The sequence below is a fragment of the Brachionichthys hirsutus genome, chromosome 23 (genome assembly GCF_040956055.1).
Source record: "Brachionichthys hirsutus isolate HB-005 chromosome 23, CSIRO-AGI_Bhir_v1, whole genome shotgun sequence".
In the NCBI taxonomy this organism is placed as follows: domain Eukaryota; kingdom Metazoa; phylum Chordata; class Actinopteri; order Lophiiformes; family Brachionichthyidae; genus Brachionichthys; species Brachionichthys hirsutus.
Window position 1 is genome coordinate 3,502,418 of NC_090919.1, and position 17,304 is coordinate 3,519,721.

Below are 17,304 nucleotides of genomic sequence, written 5' to 3' on the forward strand. Positions count from 1 at the left end.
AATATTATGAGAATAAAATCTGTAAATATGACAGAAATACTCCTAAAGTTAAAAATCACCAGTGTGTAAATGTGGAACATTCATCAGGATGCATCTCGATGCTCGTTGTCACATTAACGCCATTTTATTGAGGGCACTACGGTTTCGTAATTAACTCGGTCTGTTCGGAACCACACAGCAAATGTTTTGCATTGATTCACTGTTAAAGAGTTTCTCATTTCAGTTGGGGGGGGGGAAACAAGATTTATGAAGTTTAAAAAAGAAGATGGGCCCGATATATTTGTTTTTCAATCCAATTTATTTTGAAAAGATTCTGAATTAAATCAATAAAAACAAAACATTTTGGAAATAAATACAATTTTGATAAATGACAGACAAATGTATAATATGGCCATTAAATTGTAAAAGGCAATATTATTATGAAATAAATTTGTATTGTTCTTTGATATCTAATTATTATTATGTCATAATTAAATATTTCATAATGATTATTATACACCCTCGTCTTACTTAACTTTATTCTCATGACAAACAAATAAGCAACTAGTGTCCTTCTGTTATTTAATTGTTCTTTTAATTCAGTTTTTTTTTTAAAGCAACCCACATTTAATTCTGAAAGTATTTGGATGTGATTCTTACAAATACTTTTTTTGTTGTTGTTGTTTTTTATGCAGCCCTCGGGTGTGTTGGACACAAACAAAAGCTTGTAAACTAATCACATGCTTCACTGCAAATGTTTTGATGTAATTAAAAGTCACCAATATAAACCTCCCAGGCCACGTTCTGCTGCCAAGGTACACAACCCTCCCTCTCTCTCCCGTCTCCCTCTCCTTCCCTCCCTCTCTTTCCCCTCCTTTTCACCTCCTGTCTACCCCGCAGTCTCCTGCTTGTTGTGGTCAAAGTCCACGGTAGAGAATCGAGTTACAATTTTTTTATGGCTCCAAATGTATATGGAGTGACACAAGCAGTTTTTTTCTTCTTTTGTGTAGACGTTAAGAAGAGAAAAGAGTCTTAAATATGCATGTTGGCAAACACGTGGTCAATTTGGGGGGGGGTCTGTAACACAGGTTTTTCTGATGTGCACAAATATGACATAATTCAAACCAACTCTTGAAATGCACACACATGAAAAATACTTACATGTGTATTGGAAGACTCGCTGCAACACAGCCGTGTTCCTTTGCACAGATCTCAATGTGCCTGTTTTCATGGCCGGGACATTTGGATGAGGATGAAAAGGATGGCAACGATCGTAGGAAGGAGATTGGTCATGGACGCTAATGAAGGAGAACATAAAGGGGTCAGCAAGAGAAGAATTTAGAAATTCCATTATGGTGATGCCATGACGCCGCCCTTCTCTTCTCATGGTAAAAAAAAAAAAAAGGTTGTCTAAACTAAGTTTAAACAGTGACAAAACCGTTGTCACAGATTTTAGAAATGTCTTATAGGTACAAATTGTTCTAAATAATAATAATAATAAAACAGAATATTGAACAAGATGTCATCTGGGCCGCACACCAGAGATGGCTGCAGACCAAGCCACATTTTAAATGCTCTGCCCTTCCTCCGTCGCTTTGAACAACATCTTCGGGGTTCGTCATGACAACAACGGGTCTGTAGCTGGGAGCCGTGTGCCGAGCCGACAAACACAGACATGGCAAAACGCAAGACGCAAACATATTCAAATATTGTACAACAACAACAAAGGACAGAGGATTTTCTGACCTTTGATATTCATGCAAAGCTAAGCTGTCATGCTACTAATGCACAAACGTTGGCTTTCCATCAACTTCATTTAAAGTCAGTCAATTTTAGAATTATAAAATATATTTAATAGCTATATATATGTTTGATTTTTACATTGATTGGAAGGAGTCATTTTAAAGATGCCGATCGTAATTTACCAGATAGAAATGAATTACATTATATTTATGGGGTTGGTGTAAAACTCTATTATGTCTTCTACATCGATATCCTCTCTCTTGAAGACTTCATGCACAGAACTGATAACATCAGGCTCATCTAAACAAGTCAGAGGACGCACTACAAACACACCTCCCTGCTTGGCACGATTCCTATGTTGGAATGCTTATGAGGAAGTGGCTTCAGCTGTGTGCGCGCATGTGTGTGTGTGTGTGTGTGTTTACAGCCTTGTTGCTCAGTCAACAAGGCTGTAAAGCCTTGATAAATGGTGCAGTCTTGATTTGAGGGGACTTTAAATCTCACTAAATTTCTGCTGCAGTCCTCCGAGCTCTAAAAGTTCTACACCTGGCTGCAATAGGATGTTATCAACCTTTTAGAGCTGCAGCATCAGCGTAATTTCATATCGGCCTTTGATTTATTGTGAAATTATATTTTTCAGCTGTTGATAGTAATAAAATAAGAAGAACAGATGTGCAATTTTCACTGATTACTGCCCCGATGACACGCTCATATAAAACATCGTAGAGCTTCAAAGACCTGTACGATGAGAAAGAACATTGTGACTCCACGGTAAAAAAAATAATCCCATGAAGATTGCCTCAGTTCTTTAACATCTGATTTGCAAATGTGGATGAGATCATTTAGACCGGAGGCTGCAGCTATCAGGGAAAGTTGGATTTGTGTTGAATGTGGAAAAGTAATTTGAATCTGTTAGATTTTGCATCATAGATTAAAACACTTAATCTGCAGATCAATGAAATGATGGTCGGTTGCATGCGACGCAGGAGTTTGGTGGTCGACTCTATTGCCTTCATTCATTTAGCACAATCTTGGGAATATTTGATAAAGGATGAAATTAAGAAAATAACTCCAGTCTTGGAATTTTGAGTGTAAAATATAAATTGAAACTGAAGACTTTTTTTTTTTTAACACTGATAACACGTGCATGGGTTTGTTTTTAAGACGATTTGCCGGTGGTCGATTGGATTGAAAGTTCTCAGTTGGTCTAAGCCGGGGATCTGTCTCTGCGAATGGGCAGACATCTCTGTCCTGGCACAGAAAAAGGAGGGTTTGTTTGTGTTAGCCAAAAAGTCTGTCTGCTCTTACTACACACACACACACACCAGCGTTTTCCTAAATTAACTTTCCTATCTCTCATCTCACCCGTCATGTCCACGTGTCACTAAATGCTTTTTGTATCTCCGAACGACACTAATTTTCGCCTTTGTTTACTAACGCAACACGACTTGCTTGCATGATTCTTTCACTTGACAACGGCGAATGAAGGAATGGATCAGCGACAAGGATCTGGCTTTGGAAACCCTTATTCAGAAAAGCTCTGAATAAGGGTTGTTGTTTTTTGGGGTCAGCTTTGTTTGCGGGCAATGAGAACGGTGGGGGAAAGCAGATGTTGGCGAGATTTCAGATGTAGCTTTGGATGAAAAAAAATCATAAAATATTTTTTATGTGTCAGGAAGTGTTCGCATTTTCAAAGAAGTCCTTATTGGCCTTCATATTTTTAATTTTTTTTCAATGCCAGTCCTTTGATTAAACCAATAAAAAACTAAAAAATGTCCCCTCATGTTTTACAACTTTTCTGTCCACAATGTGATACAAATAACAAAGCATGGATATAATAACAGCTATGATGAGAACTTTGAGCGAGCGTTGGCAGTATCTCTCTGAGCATACACACCAAATCTAAAATGTGTTTCAGTTCCACCGTCTTCTTCTGGATATTGGTTGTGTGCTGTCGAGATGTAGAAAGTGAAGTCTAGAAATAACATTGCTTGCTTAATTACTATTTTGTCTCATTCATGGTTGAATCTGGAGCAAGTAGACTCAAATTTGAGGTTTGAAGACGTTCCACATCTCATCCAAGCGGGCGTCTTCACTTCTAGCTGACTGCTGCAAAGACTTAAAAGTGCCTAGACTCCCCAGGAGACAGTTAACACATTGAGAGTCTTTAGCCTGTTTAAAAACAGAGGTTAGAAGAGCAGAACACCCCCTATTGGGCCCCAGTGGAAGTAGCAATAGGTATTCACTCAAAGGTCCGTAGATGCAGAAAATAGCTTTTGTTTTTCTTTGCTAAGCTTGGGAGCAAAACACCAGCAAATTTTTGCTCTCCTCTCAGAATTCTAAGACGCCTAAAAATAGGTCCAGGCGTTGACATTAAAATGACCTCTCCGCTGCTCCAAAAGCTCACTCCCTTTGTTTTTCCCTTTCTTTTGGGGGCGTCTTGACCCCAACAAAGACACAGATCTCAGCGAAAATGTGCACCCAGTGCAATAACATCTAACACCCCCCCCCCCCCCCTCGTGAATCATACTTCCTCACCACCTCGACACAAAAACACATTCACAGACCCACTTGCCCACCCATGTTGCAACTGCCCAGCCACAGGCGCCCAGAGAACCCCCAAAGCAGAATGATGAACCAGACTGACCAGAGTGTTCTTTGAAATGGTCAAAGTGGCATTTTTTTTTTCTTCCTACATTTAATTCAATCACACAATCACCCAATGGTGGAAGCTATAATCATGTTTGAAGTCATAATCGCATAAAGGAGACTTGTAAAATGGGGTTAAAAACCAGTTGTTTAGTCTCTCACAGTTACATCTGAAGTAAATTTCATTTAGTTCAAAATCGCTCACAGAGACGTCAAAGGAAATCCCGCCGTTTGCTTAACGCTCTACCTACGGATGGCGAGGGCGCTCCCGGCATCAAAGCCAGTCTCTTCGACCCGAGCACCGGCGCCGGTGCTACGGCCGTAGATAACGGGTTAATATGGATTTGCCAGCATGCAGACGTCATTTTGTTGGGGTCTGGACAAATTGTGTCAACAGCCTCAAATGGTAATTCAGGTGTCCCTGAATTGCAACCCCAGGCATGCCCAGGATAGATGAGATGTAAGATCCTTCCAGGTGTTAAGTGTCTCTAGACCACACACAAGCCACTCCAGGGGTGGACTGGAACTGGGGGTGAGACCATCCACTTGTCTGACCCACAAGAAACTGATATTTGTGGGATATTTGTGTCTTTTGAATCATCTTCCCATGCCCTCCCAGGAGAATGGTGCCAACACCCTCACGTCCCGTCCCGTTTTACGCGGCAACTCAACAAATGACTTTCTGCCTGGAGGACTTACAAGAATGCTCGCTATGCGTTTGTGTCTAAGTCAACAACAAATGCTTTCAATTCGGACCAGGAGAAGACAACCGATAGATAAGACGGAGATTTTGACTGGAAATGTTTTCTTGACACCAGGCTGGGCATCTTGTTATGGCTGTCGTTCGACCCGCTGGGGGGGTTAACGTCTTCGTTTTGTTTCCTGTCAACATATGTCATTCCTTACTTTAGTTTTTATAATCAGCTATTTCAGCAGACCAATCATCTGGATCCAACTCATTTTTGCTGTTGTGCAATCCCCCCCCCCCCCCACACACACACACACACGCACACGCACCCATCTCTGTTTCGTCAGCTCATTTTAGTTCTGAGCGTGTCTCTCAGCATGTGAGCACAGGTGAATTAGATGAGTCGGAAAGTCCTGACCTGCGCCTGCTCTTTTCCCATCCTTCTTTTTTCCTCTTATATGAAGCCAGATGACAAGAACCAACCATTTAGAAGGAAAGGAAAGGTTTATTATGACTCTTAATGTCTAGATACTTCTAACACAGCTTTGATTCCTGTAAACATTTACAATCAACTCTGAGATAACTGCAGACAGAACTAATCTACCGTAGTCTTTTCGATTTATTTCCCTTGAACAAGGAATAAGGAAGTTAAGCAGAGAGAATGAAATTACCGGAATATCACCAATCAAGTCCCGCCCTCCTTTTGTGTGTCTTAAAACTTTATTTAAAGTGGAAGGAATCCAAAGCAACTAAATTGACAAAGGGAGGTCATAAGTTCCACATGCAATAACTGGGAGTGGAACTCCGCTGGCTTCCAGTGGGGTTGCGTGCACAAACTCTGCACAAATGCATGCACGAAACGAGCACGCATAAACCAAGCAAGGTTTGTGCACAGACTGGCATCACATTAATCAATAGCCTGCATACACAAAGCAAACATCAGTTATATATTGTCTTACCCTCAGAGTTCACTCTTTGCACAAAGGAGAAGAAGGAAGTCTCGCCTTGCCAGAAACATCATGAATGCCATCTAAACAGAAGCAGATAATCTGTCGGATTGTAGAATGGATTGAATGAGAACGCATTTGTATTTGTATAGAAGAACCGTGTGAAAAAAAGGGGCGTTCTTTTAAAAATTAATTCCCCTAATGGTAAATAAAACATAAGTATTTTTAAATTTCATTTCATTTTAGCAATAAATTTATAAACATGTATAGAAAGACTTGTGCTCTCGAGAACCAACACATCGCAGTTAATCCACTATACATTTAAAACACAAATTCCCCACCCGTCATTGGTACATAAAGATAAACATAAATATCCTCGGAGAAAGTCATTCAATCTTTATGGGCCGGACACTGTTGATTTCATTACGTGGGCGCCAAATCCCCTGGATTACAGTGTTTATAGTGGATTATTTTAATTTAGCTGTTCTACAGTAAGAAAGAGGGCTACAACAAAGCAAATAGACAAGACAAAGTACTTTTGAGTAGTATCCATTTTTGAACTACATCCAGAGGAGGGTAATTTATTGAAAATATTTTGGTTTGCTTCAAGTTATGATTTATGAATGTTTGGCCTTGATGAATTTTTACATTTGTTATCCAATTGTTTCCAAACATCTTTCCCAACATCTGCAACTTCAAACATTTATCCCCGACGAGGGCTTCTTCTCCCGCCACATACTTTTAAAGTTGCGTTTCAAGCTACCCTAATGACACTTAATCTTTTGATTGTGTGTAGTTATTTAAAATTACAATTTCTCCAAAACAGTCTTCTGGGCTCGTTTCAGGAAAAGTCTTTTTTTTTAGAACATCTACAAATCAAAATTCACCATGAAAGAAATTCAGCATTGGTCAGATTCTAGTCAAGGGAGAACAAGTTTGATATTAATGTTTACGAACATTTTGCATAAGACCATTTACTTCTAAGATGCATAAAGATGTGTTTGACATCGGTTTGACTCTTCGTGACCTTACATTTGAATTACTTATTTTTATTCCCACATTTTGTATAGTATTTGTGATCATTTTTTGTCCAGAACATTTCGAATATTAAATGGTTCTGCCTTTTCACATTAACTTTTAAAATTTCCTTTAAGATGTCCTACATATTTTCCAGATTTTGTTATTTCCATGGAAATGTGCTTTTAGTCTGAAGGGTAGCGATCTGTCAAACTATACATTACGTTTGTCCAGATTGACACAAATATTAACCATGATAAGTAATTGTGCCTTTTGATTTTTATTTTTGAATTTTGCTGAGAAATTGAAAGTGAAACATTAGAAGACGTTTCCACCTTTGACCAATTACTGCCTTCAACAACAAGGCGAAGTCCAATTGAGGCCCCAGGACCGGGTGAGCTAATTGTTAGCAGCATGGCTAACTGGGTTAACTCTCAAACAAAGCAAGATGTAAAATATGAAAGCCATTTATATAATAAGAGATCAAATATTACCGTCTCTGGATTCTGGCGTGTCGAGCTCCATCCTGCAGCCACAGTTAGCGGTCAGGCTGGGCCCATGCGTTCATCAGTGAACTATGTGAATCTCTAATGGGTCAGACAAAAAAAAGCAAAACATATTTAAATAAAAAACAATAATTCTCCATGAAGCATGGTTTTAAAAAAGAATGTGAAGTTATAAAGTTGTGTTTTCGTAGAGTGATAAGGTCCAGGCCCGAAAACACTCCCATGCTTCGAGCGTGAAATCAGAAGGTAGCTCTGCGCTGTAGATCTTTTCCTTACTAGAACTTTATCAGATCAAATATTATTGTGCCAATCTGTGCTTCTTATGCACCTAAAAGCCTCCACGTATCGGTTCAATATCGCATAAGACCACTTCCTGTTTAAACAGGCAGAAAACACAATCAGACTTTGGATATAAAAACACAAAGACATTGATTTTCTTTTGCATCAGATAAAGTCGGTTTTTATTAGACCCACAGCTTGCGGATATTTCTTAGGCTGATGGTCATCTGTTATTTTGCCTTAAGATAATTTATGTTGGGCTTTTCCACTGAAACAAACCATTGTCATCCTGTGAGGCGGGGTCAGAATCGCAGCTGCATGAATGCATGTTTTTGTTCCCAACCCGTTCGTGATTTGGCTCCAAATTTCCAACTGCTGCGCTGAAAGACGTTCTGGGTTACAAAAAACTTGCATCGTGGCGTGGACTCGAAATTGAAATTGAATGCAGACTCAAATTTGTACCGAGCCATTGAGTCATGGTCATTATGGTTGTTTAGCAGACAGACTGAAGCCCTGATGAAAGGAAGAACCGGAAAAAAACAGACACACCAACCTGCATCCATTAAGGATGGAACAACTTATACACACTTCAAAGCCAACACATAATCAAGGGCTGCTTTTGCCAATTATTCTGATGATTAAACCAAATAAGAAGTATGGAATGATCAGGAACACTTATAAAAGAGGGGAAAAAGACAGGAAGTGTGGAAAAAAATTATTTGTTAATCATGTTTATCTTAGAAGACAAAAGTGGGGAAAAAACTGCTTTGGACAATTTTCCACCAAATATCCACATGCAAAGGTTTCATTTTAACAGGTTCTTTGTTAGTTGTTGGGTTAGTGGGAAAGTCCTTCCTCTCAAAGACGCCCAGCACATAAATAAGATTTCATGAAAGGAAACAATAAGTCAGTGTGGGAGAGGCTTTTATTGCCTATTGCAAAAGAGGAACCCTGATCATGGCCTGTTTCGCTCCCAAAATGTTTGGCTTCAACTTACTTTACTGCATTGCGTAGCTCGGACACATGATCACATGTCCCAGACAGACGAGCCAAAACCAAAGTAACCCCCGCCCCCCAACAAACACGTCTACAACCGGCGACAACAGAAGGCTGTTAGTGGGTTTTATTACCTATTTGTGTTTCTTGTTCAGATGCTTTTACGGCATCTACCCGCCGAGTTGACGATGACCACCGCAAACGGGCCAATCAATTGATAGTAAAGGCGGAGCCAGCTCGTATTATTCCACTGCATCAAAAACAAACCAATACTTTTGTCCTTAGGCATTTCCTAGGTGAAGAACTTCCAGATTGTGAGTGATTTATTGATTTATTTTTTACACAACAGCCTGGCAATGATTTACATTCACAGCCATAAGGATTCTTTTTTTTTTTTTTTTTGGCTGGGCGTTAAACAGCAGGCTGTAAATCAACATGGCTCCACTGCCGTGCGTTCGTTATGCAACTCACTTTATGAACTCGTTGTATGTCCCTGCCTCTGTGTTTGGGTAAAGTTATTTATGTGCAGCGCCACCATGAGCTGAGGTCTCAGCTGCTATTTCAACCCGCTATGCTTGTGCGTTCCATCACAAGAGGAGAGTGTTTACTGAAACACAGCCAAGCCTCCCTCGTCCGTTCCTTGTTTGCGTCTTACACACACACACACACACACACGCACTGATCCAGACCTCTGGCCTATTGGATTCTAGTTACGTGGCCACCTCCTCTTCCTAATCCCTTTAAATTAGAAGTTGGGACTGCCAAGGAACTCCCAGACAGCGCACGCACACACACACATACATACACGCACACAAAAAAATGTCGGCCAGTTTCCAAGTGGCCCTCTGAGATATTCTTTTCAGGGCTTGGTGTTCAGTGGGGGGGGCAGTCAAAAACACACACACACAGGGCCTTTCACATACACACTCAGTGGTGGGCCACACACACGTAGTACACAGGTGCACGCACAAACACACTTGCAGTCACACGGGGAGGGAACAGTGGAGCATTGTTCGATGCTTCCTGAGAGAGTCGGCTTCAGGATCACAGGAGCTCCATCAGCCCGGGACCCTTCCTCTCGCCCGTCTCTGGAGCCCAGTGATCCAGTTCGGTATGCGGAGCCACGAGAGACCGCATGTCTCCTGGCCGGGACAAAAGACGCATAGATCGCTCAAACATGTGTGGGCCTTGTTGTTTATTTCACTTTTTAGCAGTTTCAAACACAAACTACAAATCTGTCATGGGAAACCAAGTTTAATCAGATTACGGCACTAATTTATGCATGTGCTAATGGAGGGGATTTAAGAGGCATGTTTACGATGCACTCTGCTAGTAGTGCTTAGAACTTACTGCCAGTAAACCGTTTTTACTGAAGTTGCGTTCTCTTTTCAAATTTTACCGACATCATGTCTCTTTCTTTGTTTTTTCATTCTCTTTTCTTTGTCTTTTTTTTAAACAACAGCCCACACTCATCGGAAGACTATGTCCTCTTGTTTTAACGGCATCACAAGACAAGGAGCCGCCTCTAGCACTAATTAGCAAATGAAGGGTTGCTACATCAGGAACGAAATCTAATAGAAAATAAGTCCCTTTAGAGTTTGTCTTTTTAAAATCCTTTCATGTTGTCGTTTGAGATTTTTTTAACAACTTTGCAGCTGCTCGCGTTTGATTTGGTCGGATGGGAGTTTGACAATGTCACGTCTGATACTCAATAAACACCTGATTTAAAACAAAAATTAAAACGGAGAAAAGACGCTGACATTTCACCTGCTCAGACTGTGCAGGATATTACCTCACCTGAGAGAACCGTCCTTACAGACGCTCTCCTTTTCGTCTTCCTTCTCTCATCCATCCTAACAGAGCTAAATAAGACCTCATGTATAACCAACCAGGGTTTGTTTTTTGTTTTTTTGCATGTGTTAGCCTGTTTGGCTGCTAAACGGACCTGAAGAACTCATTGTTTATGAGGAGTCCAAGGGAAAATGCCGATGTCAGCTGTCTTGAGAGAGAGAGAGAGAAAAACGTCCCTCCGGGACGCACTAGACAGACGACAATTCTGCAGCGCCAGTGAAGGAATGCAAGGGATGAAACTGAAAAATAAAACCTTTTGCCTGGTAATTAATGCTCATTTAAGGGAATTAAAAGCTTTTGAACAAGTCCTTTTTTTGTGAAATAGGCTGACCCTGGTGAGATTCTTCAAATGTTGAATCACCGGGAAGGAACTTCTTCCTGAAGGGATAACTAACAACACAATTTCAGGATTTAGCTAAGTGAAGTCAGGACTTGGCAGAGAGGGGGCATTGTATTGTAAAGCGAGGGGGGGGGGGGGGTATCCTAATAGTTCAATGTAAAAGCCTTTGGCGCCGTTCCAGTTGCGTGCTCCCAGGTCACGGTAATGACGAGTCCTCCGAATCTGGGGCCTCAAATTAGCATCAGATCAGAGGAAAACGCACCAAACAATGGCTGGAACCAGGAGTAGAAAGGTGCTTGCTACTTTTTGTAAGCCGTCAAGCTTGTTGTGTTGCTTAAATCCAGAGGAAATAAAAGGATATTAAAGCCGTGATAATGTTTCTCCACATAGCTCGGCCTTTGGCCTCGTCTCCACGTACTAATGGGTCGGAAAGTTTCCCCCCGGATCTTGTTTTCAGCTTGGATCGGCGATGTGCACGCTCTTTATCTCCTCACTAACATGGATGAGACACTCCCTACCGGCCCTGACAAAGTTAATGGACGTGGGGATCTGCACACACACACACACACGGACCTGTGAATTCTAATCTTTTATTCTCATAGACCAAAGACCCAATTACAATCAATCATCCGGCCAGAACCATCGGCGCAGGGAGTGTGTTTTTGCCGGAGAAGGAAGGGCCACTTCCACTCCATTTGTTGCCGTGAACAAACTCAGGCCCACTCATGCACGTGTGAACCCCCCCATCACATTTGCTAGTTTAAGCTGTCATCACATGCCGCTCATTCTGGGGCAAAACACCACCGTCAGCAGTTTTTTGGAGCGATCGGTCCGGATTACACGCAGATGATATGTGATGACCCGCTCTGCTGCTTCTTCTTGCGTTTTTTTTACTTTCTGCTTTTTATGTCCCCATCTTTATTTAATTTGTATTACTTAATTTCATGGTTAAATTTGCATGCAAAAAGCAAAGCAAAAGTGTTTGTATTATTATAAGAAAAACAGTCCGACATTTGACAGACTGGTCCCCCCGTGACTAGGAAGGATTATAAAATGCTGCTTGACTCTTAATGTGTAAATAATAGTCAGTTTGTAAGTTGAATGGCTCTATAACATTCTGAAAGGGGCTAACATGCACATGAGATTTATCACTGATAAATCTGTACCTTTTATTTTGGTAAACCTTTGAACCAATTGCCTTTTTTTTTTTTTTTTGCTGTGGTTTTAAAAAAGAAACTCTTCCATCAACACTTAAAAATAAATTAAAAAGCAGCACATTTTAACCTTTGTCCAAAGTTGCGTTTTGATGGGAACAGGAGATCTAAAGCAAAACGGCATTTTTCAATCTTTAATCTTCAGTCCGTCTCCATTTTGCTTTTGTTAGACAGGATATAACCCAGAATCGGTTTCATTAAAAGACGTGAGTCATCCTTTTGCAGGACTGGGCAACATTCTGGGACTGTTTCAAAGTGGCTCCATTGTTTTGAGAAAGGAATACTTTGCTTTTGCCCCTAAGCCCCACATCTGTTCTGTTTGGAAAGGAAGGCGCAAGAGACATGAAGACAAAAGGAATTTGCTTCATTAGAAAATAGAGGCCAAGCGGAAAGAAATTAATTTAAAAAAAAAGAGGCTGCGAAGGAATGCAGCACCGTAGAATCACCTCATCAGCGCCTGGCGTGGAGTCGTTACCAGGGTTATCAGACCGTGACGCTTACGACCTCGCTGAGCGCGCCTAACTCAAAAGCCTGCGCTACATCAGCTCCTCTACGGAATTCAGTTCCCGAAGATGCTGCTTGGAATTGCATGAAAGCACAGCGTGGAGGAATTCCATATTGGTCCACAGAGGATCTGTTGCCTCGACTGTCCATTATTAGAAATGGTGCACGGGTGAACTGCTGTGTCTCTGTGTGTGTGTCTGTACATGAAATCAGTGTTTCATAAGGAGCTGTGAATGTTGCCGGAACGATCATATGACCTCCTTGGTGTATTTCCTTCCCTTCGTATCATTCCATAGCATCCGTTCTCTCCGCTCCGCCACGACAGCCGAGGAGCGCTGCATCCACGGTGAAAGCAACGGCTTTGCAAAAAGTGCTCAACTTTTCTCAACTTGGGGAAAGGAAATCAAATCAGAAACACGTGCAACAGGATGACTCACTGGGGCAAACCCTTGTTTCACTTAGCGCCCTGAATTAAAGCCATGCACGGGTGAAAGGCATGTTTACGTAAGCATGCAGCGCTGGGATATCGGTGTGGAACAGAATGAAGTAGCAGATTCTGGAATGTTTTTCCATGTTCTTTAACTTTGTTGAGTTTTTATCTCTGCAAAACAAAATGATAATTATCCTTTCAGAAAAAAGAGATTTTGATTGCAGTGACATAAATACCCCCCAAGGGTTGCCTTAATATACTGGTGGTGGTGGCGGCGGCCGATGACTGCTGCAACCGTCGAGGCTTTTTTCTTTTTCGCTTAATAGATTATTAACAACACAATTTGCGCTACATTGTCTTGTGCTACTTTCTTTTCTAGGTGCGTAGCCAGGGCGTCACGGAGGAGCTGAAGTGTCTGAGTCTGCTGAACGCCCTGGACAAGGACCAGGACATCCCCGACCAGCTGGCGCAGCTCTTCGGCGAGCCCTGCATCAAGCTGGCCGAAGGCATCAAAGCGTACATCTCCAAGGTGAGCGCACATTGTTAAAATTCAAATTCGGCATTCTTAAAACCACAGCATGCATTTAAGTTGAAACGGCTTTCCAAGTCGGGATATTGGATCGCGAACTCGCCGTTCCACGTTTCCCTTTCGTGTAAATTCTCGTGCGTAATTTCCCCACTCAGCATGTCATCCATACGAATTCTGTGCGGCACCATTGTTCGACTCACAATCCAGCACTCACGCGGGTCGGAGCCATTAACGCCGGCAGGCTTCCACGGCACAGCGTAACCACAACCTGCGCATTGTTTCACTCTGCTGCGCAGGAAATCACACTTATGCGTCCGTCATCCCATAAAACAGCATTGTTCTGGTGAATAAATGGCTCTTCTTTTTTTTTTTTTTTCTAATGGTAAACTGCCGCAGTGGCGTCGGAGGAAAACTCTCCAACTCGTTCACGTGAACAAAATGTTCCCAGTAAAGTTTTAACTGGGATCCAGGAAGCTAAGTAGGCAATTTGGTTTATTTGGTGTCTGTTTGCAACGGTTGGACTAAAAGCTGCTCGGCAGATTGTCATAAATCTTCCTGGAAGGTGTCGGGCACGATGGCCGGACAGGACTCATCAAGGTTTTGTGGTGAGCCGGTTGAAACTAGTCGACCCATTCCCTTGACATTTGATTGCAAGTGATCGCTTTTTTTTTTTTTAAAGGGAATCCTTGAGACGGCCGTTTAACTTTGGAAAAATTATTTACAGATGGTCATGAATCTTTTGTAAGAAAGGTGTCGGGAATTGGAACTGTTTGGGCGAGAGACAAAATGCTGACTCGTCTGGAACAGGAAAAAGGAATAGGAATAATTATTGGGAGAAGGAATTTGGACCGGTCGTAGAGGTTTGCGGTCTCCTCGAGCTTTTGTTTAAAACTACTGTCTGGATTAAATTAATTTTGCTAAAAAGAAACATTGAGTTTTGTTTTGATTTTATTTATTTATTTCAAAATAGAAAGCAGCAAATAATCCTCCGGTGATTCGTCCAAACAAGATTTCCAGACATAATCATTTCAATGCATTTAAAATATTTGTGTGAGAAAAGAGAAGAGGGGGAAATTAAATGTGCGGCTTCCAACACACACACACAATTGTGCCAGCTATTTAAATGATGTATATCCTAGCTTTTAACCCAAAATGAAGTGCGTGTCGGCTGACCCCGGGTGAAAGAGCAGATGGAGGGCGAGCTCAGAAACATCTGCAGAGGATTGGTGCAGAACTAAAACGCTGGCTGCCATCCGTCATCATAATGGGAAGCCCATCATCTCGGGAGCAACGGCCTCCAAATGAAGACGTATACACGTCCATATGCGTTGAATTACAAAAAACAAAAAAGAGGAGCTTCAGAGATGAAGGCGTTCTCATCCCGGATTGACATCTTTGCAATCTGTGGTAATACCAATATACATCCAGTCAAGGTGATGACGTCTTCCGCACCTGCGCAAGGCCTAATTTATGTCCTAAATCATGAAGACAAGTGTCCCCCTTGAAGCAACAAGTAAAGCACCGCGTCTCCCTATATTTGGGGCCTACATTTATGTTATCTAGATTTCTAGATTCCACAAACCTTTAGCAATTGGATCGACAAATGATATCATTATTAGTTTAGAAGTTATTCACAGAAAAGCACACAGCGGTTTCAAAAGTCAAAGCAATTTGGTTGTTTTCTTTATTCCCGGCATCGTTTCCGAGGTCGCGGCGACGACGGCGCGGGAATAATCAATCATCTGGAGCGTCTGAGCGTTTTCTGCCGCGGGGTTTCTTTTATGGGGTTTTTTTTTTTTCCAGCGCACGCATATTTACAGAAACACATTTGGCTGTGTTTCCACATGTTCGCTCGCTACTTGATTGAACCTGCTTGGACTTTATTAGTCAGCGAGTCGGAGCCTATGTGAACCCGAGCCAGACGAGCGCTCGCTCGCTCTGTCATAGTCAACCTGATCGTTGCAGTAAACGCACCGCGAGGGGGGACTTGACTGCTGGGCACGTGTGTTACTTGGCTCCGAAGCTGAGTGGACATTTATTCACATCTGAAAAATTTAAACAGGCTGTATTTATTTATTTATTTAATTTTTTTGCATATCAATTTCAGAGAAGGAAAAAGCCACCTCTATTGACGAATTCACAAAGACTCCTGAATCCTTTGTTCTTTGGACCGTGACTCCTCCTTCTAGGAAGACTTGTTGAAATCCGTCAGGTAGTTTTTTGTTTTTTCTGTACGAATAAACCAACCAACCAAGCAGACATTGGTAAAAACGTCTTCCTCGGCCGAGACAGTTACCTGTTGTCCCGGCCTGTCTGTCCCTCGCATCATGGTGTTTTGACCACGCGTCCTCCCATTCTGTGAGTCATTGCTGGATTTTGGTTTGCCGTTTTCCGGCAACGCTCACATGTCAGCATCGGGGCTTTCCGACCTACTCAGACGATTGTTCGTCAGTTTGATTTATTCCTCTTATGATGCCGCGTAATTCTAACAGATTTATTTTGTATCCTTCCCCATTTTGCATGGGAATAAACAAGCACTAAGGCTCCTAAAGGAAAACTGGGTGGCGCATATAAAATGATAATGATCTGACGTACAGACGCGTTTTTGCAGGCAACCAATAATCAATACCTCTGTGCAGCATGCCGAGTCTGCCGAGTCGGCGTTTGTTCACAGACGCGCGCAGCTGCTTTAACATTAGCCATGCGCACGCCCGCATCACGGTCAGAGAATCTGGGAAGCCGTGGCTCGTCACTCTTTCACACACACACCCACACCCAAACACAGACGGCCATACATCAGCCCACTCTCGCACGCCATTCACACAAGTCATCGTCCTCACAGACATCGCCGAGAGGACGTCTCCCACCTCACTCTAAATGCCTGGATGCTTACAGAAGTCTCGTCTCCCGCGCCTCCTGCAAACACGAGCCCGTCCTTTGTTTAAGTACCTTCAGTCCTTCTCAGAATGCATCCGTGGTTCTCGCTGTCTTTTTATGTCCACCCCCCCCCCCCCCCGCTCCAGCCCCATATGGTCTTTACTGGACGGGAACAGGAATGTCTAGTTTCCCTTCCAGTGTATTTAGGTCCAATTATTTTTCACTGAAGGTTCGCACATGTAGACACAGATCAGTGCCGAGCGTCATAAAAGTCACTCTCTGGCCCCGTCAGAGAGACAAACAACGCAACACGTTGCCATACGTCTAGCATTTTAGATTCTACACAGATGAATGCTGTAGCTTGATAGCAATAAAAAATATTAACTAGAAAAGCAGAGCACTCAGACCTCCACCAAGCAGCTCGTTCCCCCCCCCCCCCCCCCTCTTGATTGTGACCTGGATCGTCACCAGATGGTTCTTGGTATCTTTATACAACCAACCATGAAAAGCAAAATTGATGTGTATTTGTAAAGGTTTTTTTTTAATCCATAATTTTAAGCACACGCTTCATCCTCCTCCTTTTAGGACATGTTGCGTTCATATTATTATTATTTTTGACTTCGTTATTGTTATTTTGACTATTGTCATTGTTTTTGACTTTGTTAATAGCATGTTCGAAATAAAGCATTCAAATCAAAAATCAAATGGAAGCTCCATTGACTACAATGTTACCAAATAGGTACAAGCTGGGTCCG

At 42.0% G+C, this 17,304-nt stretch overlaps 1 protein-coding gene across 1 annotated transcript in view; it reads left to right on the forward strand.

Annotated features, from left to right (window-relative positions):
- Nucleotides 1-17,304, forward strand: part of tnfsf10l (TNF superfamily member 10, like) — a 32,520-nt gene that overhangs the window by 5,087 nt on the left and 10,129 nt on the right. The window contains exon 2 of the mRNA XM_068755845.1: nt 13,523-13,672. Within this exon, the coding sequence (XP_068611946.1) occupies nt 13,523-13,672 (150 nt within the window). The remainder of the gene's footprint in view (nt 1-13,522; nt 13,673-17,304) is intronic.